At 40.7% G+C, this 12,605-nt stretch overlaps 1 protein-coding gene across 1 annotated transcript in view; it reads left to right on the plus strand.

Annotated features, from left to right (window-relative positions):
• LPAR3 (lysophosphatidic acid receptor 3) overlaps positions 1-12,400 on the plus strand; it is a 73,894-nt gene extending 61,494 nt beyond the window's left edge. The window contains exon 3 of the mRNA XM_059061675.2: positions 10,589-12,400. Coding sequence (XP_058917658.1) covers positions 10,589-10,920 — 332 coding nt within the window. The 3' untranslated portion in view covers positions 10,921-12,400. The remainder of the gene's footprint in view (positions 1-10,588) is intronic.
• Positions 12,401-12,605: the final 205 nt, after the last annotated feature.

Below are 12,605 nucleotides of genomic sequence, written 5' to 3' on the forward strand. Positions count from 1 at the left end.
AGATGGTATTTTGTGCCATCTGGGTGTCTAGAATCTTGTCTCCTAATCAGGTCAGCTCCCCTGTGCATTGTCCCATGCTGCAACCCTTTGCAAAATTTTCAACCCCATCAAAGATATCCCTTTTGCATTGCCTCACAACCCTGCTCTGTGCTGATGACAGCTTATGTGATATGTAGATTATTACATGCCTACAGCTTAATATGTTCGTGTCTAGGTAAGGTGCAGGCCTTCCTAATTCAAAGGAGTGACTCCAGCAGAAAGAAGTTCAGATCCTTGGGCAGGCTAGCTGGGATGTCAGTCTTTAAGATTATACCAGGCAAATAGCTGCTGACCTCACACCTTTTCTTAGATGCTGGAGAGCCCTTGATATAATAGTTAGTGAGGTACTGAGGTATTGTAGGTCCACACATACGGTGCTTAAAGAGGAATCTGGAGGTGGAGATGGTGTTTTCTTACTGTTGCAGTTTATGATTTCCAGCTGTTGCCCTGAGTTAGACACTACAATTAGGTCTAGGCTGTGGTTCTAGCTAGTACGCCTCTGCTTTAAATTTTATCTCATAACTCCTTGGCAGCGAAGAATTTCAACTTTCCAAAGCTGGCCGCAAATTTGAAACAAGTGTCTAAAAGCAGTTGTTAGAGTCAAAAGATACAGAGGTAGTAACAACCGTGTTAAATGAATCATTTGTGGAATGCTTAACTGCTCATCATCTGTTTGAAGTGTCTCAGTGTATCTTGTGTTCTTCAGTAAAAATAAGTCAGGTTTACTCAAGGTATATATTTTCATTCCTTTCACATATGTGACAACCTATTTTCTCAATTATTGGACTTCTAAAACTGTGGGTAAATGAGTATGAATTTGAAAGCAAACCACATCTGGAGGTGTTATTTTTAAATTATTGAATAAATTCTTTAGTATCATAAGAGTATTTTCACTTGAATATCCTATTAATATGTAACTTACACATTGTAATACTTCTAACCAAGAAGAGCTATTAACTTTAAAATTTTACTTTTAAAATTCTTTTCAAATAAGAAGAGAGCTTCCATAGGATGAGGTTCCTAGCCTGATTTTTATGTAGAGTTGTAATTTTCTATTTTAGTAAATCAGACAGCCCTGTGGCTTAGTAGGTTAGCATTATTGCTGGAGCTCTGCTGTTTTTTCCTGGACTAAAAACAAAGAATAACAGAGTGAACATATTTAAAATATATCCTCTTGTTTGATGAAATGAGTAGCCAGTGTGCCAAACTGAGACTATTCTGTGTGAGTGATTGCTTTTATCACTATGGATGTTTTATTTATGTGCCACTCACATGTCAAGTTTTCTTTTTAATTGTATGTGTGAATTTTTAAACAGAGGAAAATAGGGCTAACTAGATGGAATAGAAAAGTATGAGTCCTAAAGAACAGGAGTCATACAACTTGAGGTCTGAATCTTCTATACATCTTGTCTGTCACCTAAACCCCAAGAACTATCTTAAATACATTGCAGTGAGGGGCCCTTCTCCCATATGGACTGGTATTCTTTCCTATAATGTGTATATCTTCTTTCATATAATGTAGCCATAAGGTGTTAACCAGAGTATTGTTTGAACTATTTTGAAAACTTCCAAATAAGAGGGGTGGTGGTTGTAGATTATTTTAGCATAATATTGACTAGGGAGTTTGAAAGATTTTTGACTTCACTTGTCACCAATATTTTCAGTTGTAATTGTCTCTTCTAAAGTGTTAGACATTCCTTAACTTGATGTTTCTGATTACCTTAAATTACAGTCATTAAATATCATTTCAGTACTTAATTGAATATTCTAGTGTATGAGTCACTATACTTTAGAAACTTGTATTGAATTCATGATACTGGATTTTGAGTACAGCACTGAAACTAGTTGAATTACTAGAGGAAAGCTCAGTGGTAATCTAATTGGACTATTAGTGAGTCTCATAAACAGGTACTGAAAGAACATAGAATATCATTAAAATAAAAAAATAATTGCTTCTTATCAACATAACTGACCTGTCACGTGGCACTAGAAGGATGTTATATTTGTTATTCAAATGTAATCATCTGGAAGACATTCACTCTTAGTAGCTGGCACATGGCAGGTGGTTGCCTAGTAAGTATTTATTAATGAAAGAACATATGGCTTCAGTTCCACCTACTGCCGATGACTCCCAAGCTAACATTTCAATTTGGAGCTCTCAGAGTTCTGACCCACATTTCTGGCTGCCTTCTACTCATCTATGCCTGGAGGATCCACAGGTATTCTAAGTGCCTGATGCCTAAAACTGAATCACCATCTCTTCCTTCTAAACCTGTCCCTCCTCTCTCTCCCGCTTGGTTATCAGAATCCCATGCTACCCAGTCACCCTGGATTCTTTCCTCTCCCTCACTTCCTAGATCCGGTTGTTTATACATCAAGTCTTACAGGTTTTCCTCCTTACCACCTCGCTGACCTGGCTATATCTCTCCAACTCCATCAGATCCTTAGACTTTCCACCTGAATTTTAGCTGGTCTTCAGAGGAGTCTCCATGCCTAGGTCAGTGGTCCTATACTTCACCCTACTAAAGCATTCCCCAGGGAGCTCGTTAAAACCGGAGATGCCCAGATCATACTTTCATCAGTTTCTCATTTGGTAGGTCTGGGTGGGACCCAGAAATCTGAATTTCAAGCAGTCAGGTGATTATGATGCAGGGGGAGCGTCACATACCTCCATTCCATCCTGAGCACTCAGACACAGCTTAGCTTTAAAATATAAGACTTATCCATGCTCTTGATTAAAAATCTTCAAAGAACTAACATTCTACAGTGGTCATTTTCAAAGCTAGGTCAGCGAGGTTTCCAGGGGTTCTTCAGAGGTGCCTCAGTGTATGTATGTGTTGGGGGGGTCGGGGGGAGCACTGTAATGTGAAGATGGGAGTGAATTCTCCAGGAAGATCTTTAGTCAACTCCCCCCACCCCATCTCCTTCTTTAGTCAGAGCAACTCTGATATTGAAGTTTAACAAGAGATTTTCTTTGGGAAATCATCCTCTACTTAAAAAAAATAATAATGATCTGTAGAAGTAGGTTTCAATTTTTATTTTTTAATCAGGACCCCACAGTGAGAAATAATGTACATTCTCTATCATGGCCCAATACATACACATATTTTTGTGTGTAATTGAAACAAGTTTCATGAAACATACCATTACTATACTTGATGTATCCCGATGTTTTCTGTTCTATTTTATTGTTTAGAAAAAAGCTGGTTGCAGCCTACTAAATTGATTTCACAAGCCACTGATGAGTTGCAACTGAGCCTGAAAAACCTCAGCTCTTAACCTATCTCATTAGGTTTCCTTTATGAACCGTGGAAGCTAGAAATATTTTCTTAAACCTCCCATGATGGTGTATGACTCATACCATTCTAGGTGCTTGGGAGAGAGGTTATTCATTACATACCATGGATACCTGAGGGCATTCACCTGATGAACTCCTGGTTGAAAAAGACTTATGGGGTGTGATCTATACAATAAATCCAAACTCCTGAGAACTGCCCACAGGGCCCTCCCAGGTCTGACCCATGTTCATCTTTCAGACTTCATCTTACTTCCCTAGTCACCTTCCTGGGTTAAAACCATCCTAAACTGTTTGGAATTCCCCAAGTACATCATACTATTTCTCACCTCTGCACAGTCATTCTTGACCTTCAATACTCAGCTCAACTGAGTGTCATTTCATCTGACACCTTCCTGGACAGTAATCAGAATCATCACATCCTGTTTTCCTGCCTGGCAGTGCCCAAAGGGCAGGACAGCACACTGTTTGTATCAGCAAGTGCTGCAGCTAATGTGTTACCTGGTCTCGTGTGGGCTCTTAATAAACTTCAGTTATGTTCAATGGACTCATCTTCTCTGCTTCTGAGTATGGAGCTCTATACTTCATTCTGAGGACACAGACAGGTATGAGGCACAGCCTACATGCTTAGGAAGCTTGCAATGGCCCTGAGAGATAGGATGTATATATTAAAAACTACCTCAGAATAGCACAACGCTCAAGAGTTTGCATGGGGGAATCAGGCCTAGGTTCAAATTCTGACTGTTCGATTTGTTGGCTTCTGACTAAACCTAGGACAAACTCTTGAGCTGTTCTGAAGTTCAAATTCATCATATGTGAGATGGAAAATAAGAGTGGCAACTTCACAGGGCCATGCGTTTTAAACAATGGGTGTATGTAAAGCTCTAAGCACACTGCCCAGCCCAGAGCTCTTGGGAAATGTTAGAGTGGAATTAAGCAGGTAATATGCCCAGTGCCATGTGGATGTTGTAGGTGGAAAATGCCACAGGAGTTGAGAGGAGGGAATGGTCACTGTGGGTTGGACGTATGGGGAAGGTCCAGTGGAGGAGCTAAGCTTAGAATGAAAAGTAGACCTTAGATTAGGAGCCAGGAAGGCATTCCTGGCAGGGCGAACCAGAGCACCAACCAAGGCCAGTGGAGGACAGTATATGCTTTGCCTATAGACTAGTTACCCTGCTAGTGTTTGTACATTTCATTTATGCATAAGATGTACTCAAACATTCCTTCTAAACAGAAGTTGAAGGTATTGACCTGAAGGTGATTTTCTTGTTCTAAAGAATTCTGCCCCCTTTCTCTTTTCCATGACTTTTTGCCAAGTGTGTATGGAGTCTACAGTTTTGCTGACAGGATCAGCTTGATTAAACCATTTTGGTCAGCATAGAAAAATGGTTTGTAAAACTGGCCATGCATCATAATCACCCAGGGAACTTTTTATTTCTACAGATTTCCATGTACCACCCCGAAGAGTCTGACCATTGGCTCTGATCTAGGACCAGGGGATCTGCATTATTAAAAAGCTCCCCTGGGAATTTGATGGCCAACCAGCTTTGGGAACTTGTAGCTCAGAAAATTCATCTTAATCAGTTTTTAGCCATACCGTCTGATAATGGTGTCTGGGAAACCCAATACGTCGAATTTGTTTGAATTTTATGGGGAGTTGAAACTCATAGTTTGTAGAATTTAGCAGTTTTCTACTTGGAAAAGAGTTCAGAAGCCACTTAACCCTCTCCCTCTCTCATTTAGGAAAAATCTCTTCCCTTTGTACATCTCAGGATGATCTGGGCAAAGTAAATACCCTGGCCAAGGGAGGCTCTCTATCTGCAGAACAACAACTTCCTCTCCTAATAGCTTCATTTTCTTAAAAAGAAGTCTTACATTCAAATTCTGCCTTTTGGTACTTTTCCATTTGTCTCAGGGTGACCTTCAAGATGAGTCATGCTTCTCTCTGTGTGATGGCCCTTCAGGTCTTTGGGGACAGTTAACATAATGTGGTTTTCCTTTGCCTTTTCTTTTCCAAGAAAAACATGCTTGATTTCTTCCATCAGTTCCCAGATAGATACCTTTAGATCTGCTCCTATTTGTTAATGCCTGATTTAGGGGGCGGGGGGAGATCCGGGCTTGGCATATGCCTCTTTGAAAGCCTTGTTTGGTCCCAGCTGTCTTGGTCTGAGCATTGAGTTTAAATACTCAAAAAACATTCATCTTAGTTTTTTCCTCTAGAATTTTTTGGAAATTGATAAGGGACTGACTGATATATATTTCTCAGGATGTACCCTCTTGCCCCTCTTTTAAGAACTGGGACAGACAGAAACATTTGTATGTTTCTGACATCTCCCACATTCTCCAAGAATTCTCCAAAAAGACAGATTCCCAAGGCCAAAACCATTCCTGTCATTTTCTTCTCTTGTAAGTGTTTTTGGGGACCTCATATCTGCTGCTGCTGACATACAGTAAAAACCCCCAAGGAATGAGCTGTTTAGATAAGCTGTGCCCCTGCTCTGAGATGTGTTTGGAGGTAGAGCTTGGCCGCCGGTGGAGGAGTTGGGGAGCTGCAGTTTCCCAGGGTTCCTGCTCGGAGTGCAATCACCACCTCAGACAGCAGCGCTGAAGCACCCATCAGCAGCGCAGTGTGTGGAGGCTGTTCTGTCAGAGACTTGCCTTTTGTTGTTCTTGGAAACGGTGTAAAGAAAAGGTCAGCAGATTTTTGGTTTTTTAATAAATTTTATTTATTTATTTATTTTTGGCTGCGTTGGGTCTTCGTTGCTGCGCACAGGCTTTCTCTAGTTGCGGAGAGCGGGGGCTACTCTTCGTTGTGGTTCGCGGGCCTCTCACTGTTGTGGCCTCTCCCGTTGCAGAGCACAGGCTCCGGACGCGCAGGCTCAGCGGCCATGGCTCACGGGCCCAGCCGCTCCGCGGCGTGTGGGATCTTCCCGGGCCAGGGCTTGAACCCGTGTCCCCTGCATTGGCAGGCGGATTCCCTGTGCCACCAGGGAAGCCCCAGGTCAGCAGATTTTTGTTGCTCTTCTTACCTGTATTTTTGTTGAAATTCTTTCTCCTTCTTTCCTCCCCTTCCCTTCCTTCCTTCTTTACTTCTTCATCTTTTTCGCTTCCTCCCTCCCTCCCTTCCTTCCTTCCTTTGCCAGAAATTCATTCTGTTAGCGAAGCAAAGAATGACTTGGTTGTGATATTCTGTATGCAGTTTCACAGTCAGATATGATATTCTATGAACGGGACTTTAAAGGTCAGAAGTACCCTCCCCCCTTCCCCATCACTTACTTTAGAAATAATATCCTTTGTAGCTCACTGCTGAGCAGCCTAGCACGTGAACAGGAGCACAGGCTCTGGGGCCAGGCTGCCTTTTCAAATCCTGGCCCTTCCACTTATCATGGCTTTGAGCAGGTTACCAATTTCTCTGTGGTTCACTTTCCTCAGGTTTAAAATGAGGGTTTTATACATATAAATGAGGGTTATATATATATATATATATATATATATATATATATATATATATATATGTGTGTGTGTGTGTGTGTGTGTGTGTGTGTGTGTGTAATGGTACCTATTTCCAAGGGTTGCTATGAGGATTAAATGGTTAATTCATATAAAATGCTTACAACAGTGCCTGGTATATAACGATTGTTCAGTGAAAAGTGTGTCAGAGTTGACTGAATGAATTATTTTATGAAATTCAATGCAAAAGGAAAATGTATGTGAAGTACCACATTATGACAAACAGGGCATCAATTTGAAGAATTATTTAGAGTGTTTAGGTCCCCTGATTAATCCAAACTAGAGTTTTATGCTAGGGAAAAAAGCTTCAATGATTTTTAAAAATCCAATTTTAAAAACAGTCTTTAGGAAAACATATTGGCAATTTACTTTTATCCTTTTTTCTGATGTGTGTGTGTGAAATACATCACTCAAACAAAATTATATAAGATATATGTACAGTTTAAAGAATAACACTTAAAAGAATATTAAAATTTTAAAACACCTGTGTACTTGCCACCCAATTTAATAGAACATTATCAGTGTCTTTAGAACCTCCTTTGTGCCCTATCCTGGTGGCCCCCTCTCTCCTGTAGAAATAGCCATACTATAAATTTCATGTTAATCATCTTGCTTTTCTTCATGGTTTTATCACATATGGTTATAATGTTAGACATCAAATTATTTAGATTCACTTTTTTAACTATACAATTAACATTGATTTTGATTATTAGTATACCATTGACCCTTGAAAAACAGGGGTTTGACCTGAGCGGGTCCATTTATGTGCAGATTTTTTTCAGTAAATACGTGCTACAGTGCTACATAATCTGATCTGAGGTTGGTTGTATCTACAGATATGGAATCATAGATACAAGTACCAAATGTAAAGTTATATAGGGATTTTCAACTGTGCAGGGGTCAGTGCCCCTAACCCCTGTGTTGTTCAAGGATCAACTTATCTGGATTCATTTCCAGCATCTTAATTTTTTCTTTATCCCAGTTTTCTATGTTTCCCTCCTTTCCTATGCATTGAGACTTTTTTTTTCCTTTCCTTTACTTGCATCCTTCCCCCTCCATTGGTTTGGAAGTTATATACACTATTAAATTTTGACATGCACATGTAACTAAGTATAAAGTTTATCAATATTTCTCCCTCCTACCCATTAACACAAAAACCTTGGAACACTCCCACCAGGATTTCTTTGGAATTCTGCAATCTCACACAGAAAGGACTCTTCACATCAAAGTTGGTAGCTACAGCTTTTGATGTCTGCTTTGTTTAGTTTCTTCCCTCCTGACAACATAGTAACCCTGTCTCAGAAATGGCAGAGAGAACAAAAGTGTTACTTTTATGGGAAATACAGACCATTGGAGCTGGATGTGGCCTTAAAGGTTATCTAAATTAGTGTTTTTCAAACTTTTTGACTAATCCCAACAGTGAAAAATAATATTTTATTTTATAACCAATGCACACATAAATATAGTATATAAAACTGAAGCAAAAGTTTCATGAAACAATACTTCTCTTGGTCTGTGTAATATACTCTGAGCGATTCCATTCCATTTGCATTTCCATTCTTTCATTAAAAAAAAAAAGAAACTTTTCCAAATTCATTAAATTGATTGCATTCTCACTAAGGTGCCTTGGCCCAGAGTTTGAAAAACCCAGAACTTGCCTAACATCCTCAATTTACAGTTTAGGAAGATGAAGCCCAGAACGATGACATGGATCTCCCAGAGTTGTACAGTAGGTGAAGAATTAGGACCCAAATCCCTGATATTTTATCTCTAAGTTCACTTCTTTCTTCACATATGTCAGCCAAACCAAAAATAATACAGGATGGAGAAAAAAGGGAGCCATTGGAGAGCTGTAGTTATGAAATGGGAAATGAAACCCCCTGAGAACTCCTGCACATCTACTTTTGGCAGCTGTCTTTTTTTTTTTTTTTTTTTTTGGTAACGCGGGCCTCTCACTGTTGTGGCCTCTCCCGTTGCTGAGCACAGGCTCCGGACGCGCAGGCTCAGTGGCCATGGCTCACGGGCCCAGCTGCTCCGCGGCATGTGGGATCTTCCCGGACCCGGGCACGAACCCGTGTCCCCTGCATCGGCAGGCGGACTCTCAACCACTGCGCCACCAGGGAAGCCCTGGCAGCTGTCTTTTACAAAGCATCTCATGATGACCACTGCTGAGTGAACCCAACACGGTATTAGACACCACTTTTCATCACCTCTGACTCTTAACAACCACTTTGTAAGTTGGGATCATTATCCTTATTAAATAAGGGAATGAAGGCTCAGAAGAGTCATTTGCCTCACTAGCAGCGTGTAAGGTGAGGAGCTGGGCATAGCTGTCTGACCCCATAGCACACGGAGTTTCATGGCCTCATACTGCCTCTTTATAATTCTTGACTTGACTTGCTTATTATTATATCTCTCAGAAGGAAGATAAAGCACCAAGAGGAATACTGTCCAGGTCTGACTCTAACCAGGAAGAGTAACTAGTTGGTGATACGGTTCACAGACTTGCTTGTTCATTCTATCTCTTCCATTAGCACTTTTGTTCCCGCACCACATGGTCTTTGCCTCATTCACTGTCTATTACAGTTCTTGGCACATTGAAACCTCACAATGACTATTTGTTCAATGGATAAGTAAGGGCCTTCAGAAATCATAAGGACTTTGGGAGAAAGAAACCACGTCCCAGTATGGAGGCAGGTCCCATAGTGGCCCAGTGTACAGCCTGTGGAGGAAGACTGCCTAGGTTCAAAATTCAATGTCCCTTACAAGCTGTTTGCCTGTAAACAAGTTACTGAACTTCTCTTGTGCCACAGTTTCCTGAGGATGATAATGATGGCTATTTCAGAGTGTGGTTCTATGAGTTAATAAAGGGAAGCGTTGATGTGTTAACTGTCATCGTTATCTGATGTTACGATGACCAAGTAGGGAAATATTGAACATGTGTCTCATATTTTAGGAAAAACATACTAGCAAGTTTGAGGTAAGCTAAGTATGATCATATGGGTAGAGACTCAGAACAGAACCACCCCTTCATGTGCCATTGATGCTAAAATTATGCTAAATAAATAAATGTGCTAATACTAAGCACATCTCTATCTCATCATGAAAGAGAAAGATTTATTTCTGACAAAAATATCTCAGCCTAGAACAGATTATTAAGCAGATGGCCTATGAATATGTCAAAAAGAATTTAGTGCTTACGCAGCAGCAACATGGATTTGTAAAGAATACAGTTTCTGAGCAGGTGACTTGATTAAAAGACTAGGAGACTCCCATAGATGCAATGCATCTCATTTTCAGGAAAGCACTTGGAATGTCTGATTTGGAGAACAGCAGAGTGCAGGGTTAAGCGTGTGAGGCTTCCCCACAGAGACCCTGGGATTTGGCCCCAGTTTTCTCACCTGCAGAGAGTGTGGATAATGACTGCACAGCCTCCTAGTGTGATTCAGAGAACAAACAGAAATAAGGTCCGTGTTGTGTTCAATAAGTAAGAGATAAGTGTAAGCCCCTAATTACGGTACCTGGGTAAGCAGATAAGAAGGTGAAGTGGAATGTGGTTAATAGTCTGTTTGCCTCTAACAAGCCCAGTCTCCCATGCTCAGAGGAAGGCTGGAAGTTTGCTTTGCAGTGGTCAGAACAAGTCCTCAAAGTCCCTTGGCACTACGGCCCGAAGACCGGGCGAGAAGAAACCCGAATAATCGACCTGAGGTCTGAATGCCTGTTGCTTCCTCTCTCTCCCTCCAGGGGCCTTTGTCGTGTGCTGGACACCAGGCCTGGTGGTTCTGCTGCTTGACGGCCTGAACTGCACGTGGTGCAATGTGCAGCATGTGAAAAGGTGGTTCCTGCTGCTGGCGCTGCTCAACTCCGTCATGAACCCCATCATCTACTCCTACAAGGATGAGGACATGTACAGCACCATGAAGAGGATGCTCTGCTGCTTCTCGCAGGAGAAGCACCCAGATAGGCGGCTCTCGCACATCCCCTCCGTGGTCCTCAGCCAGAGCGACACTGGGGGCAGCCAGTATATGGAGGATAATAGCAACCAAGGCCAGGTCTGCAACAAGAGCAGCTCCTAGGCTGCAGTGCCCCTCTGCCTGGCCCAGCCTCCTCTGGGAGAACTGTTCACAATGGTTACCTGTCTCCAACGAAGCCCACGTAACAGTGTTATTTGAGCTCTGAATGAATCGTTGGGAAATTTTTAAAAAATTGTTTTTCATCATTTAAAAGCATGGGCAGGAAAGAGAGGACACGATGCATTTAGAGAAAAGGCACAGAAAGAGGGAAGGCAGCACGGTGGATTCCTGCCTGACATCCTGTGAACCCCTGGGAGCATCGCCCAGCAAGGCCATGCATCCTGGGCTCTGCCACCATCTTGTAGCCATTCTCTTTGTGTTTCCAAAGGATGCTGTTAAAGGGCTTAGCCCAAAATAAATAAAAACGTTACTTGAGCCACCTTATGTAGCTGCTTGGAAAGCCTATGTAGTTCTTTCTGCATGCATTTGAAATTTTAAGAAATGCTTCAGCAGTGATGTTTTTCTCCTCAAACAAATCATGGCCAGTAGCTAGGTGTTCAATAGGAATCTCAGAATAACAAATCAGTCAGGGCTCCAGATTAATTAACTTGATTTTTAACTGAAAGAACATTCTGAGGAAAAAGATTTACTTTGAAGTAATAACAAAAAAGGTAAATGTTAAAAACTCTTCTTGCAGGAAAAAAGAGAAAGAGGCCTTGATGTGGTCCTCTCAGTGTGCATGCGTGTGTATACACACCTGTATATTTTCACACTTTGAATTTGTATTTAAAGACATCACAGACAGTGATGGTGAAATAAATTCACTGACCACCTAGACTTTCCAGTCTAGGACTACCGTTGTAGAAATGACCTGTTGTGCTCTAAAATAGAAAGAGGTGATTTGTTTGAAAACAGACATTCAGCAGGGTAAAAAAGTATATTAGAATGTGAGCTGAGTTCCTTGCATATAGGATCAAATATGAGCTTAAATGAGTCTTTCTATCCAGTTCCTTCCATGCCACTGGTGACTTGTCAGATTTTGTATTTAGAATAATGTTCACACCTCATATTTTACCCACAATTATTGACATGTTTCCACTACTTGTTTTACTTGTGGACTGAATTTTGATCTGGGTTCTATTTAAAAGTTTTCTCCTTCAAAGACCTAAGTAGGCAACATGAAAGGCAAGTCAGTAAGAAAAAAAAAATTTATATACATAGGCTACTGACCAGAGTTTTCTATGTAAAGCATATAGAGTATCTTCTGATTCTAAAATGAGAATAACTTCAAAGCAGATATTATAGTATTTATGTAGTTTGCAAAAGAAGTTTACATTTTTTTTTTGCTATTGTGTTATAACATTTATGTGCAAGAACTACTTGTAATAAAAGGATTTGAGAAGTCATGCTTTTAGATATAATGGCCTAAAATAGAGAGTAGTATGGTTTGAAGGTATAGATTTCACGAACTGTGTAGTAAGTGGGTCTATCTGAAGCTTATACCAAAGCTACCTATAAAATAAAATTTAAAAAGAGGATCTGTTTTCTGTTGTTGGAGGTGCATTATTACTTTGTGTATTTTCTAAGTAAAAATATAGTTTGTGGTAACTATAGCACATGTTTCTATTGCAGAAGAAAAATCAGATTTGCCAGGAAGTACATACTGTCAGTGTTTTATGTAAGTATTTTGAATCTACAGCTGGGCAAAGGGTGGAGAATTGAGATTGAATTCCCATCCCTGAATAGCT

This window comes from Kogia breviceps, chromosome 1 (genome assembly GCF_026419965.1).
Source record: "Kogia breviceps isolate mKogBre1 chromosome 1, mKogBre1 haplotype 1, whole genome shotgun sequence".
Classification (NCBI taxonomy): Eukaryota; Metazoa; Chordata; class Mammalia; order Artiodactyla; family Physeteridae; genus Kogia; species Kogia breviceps.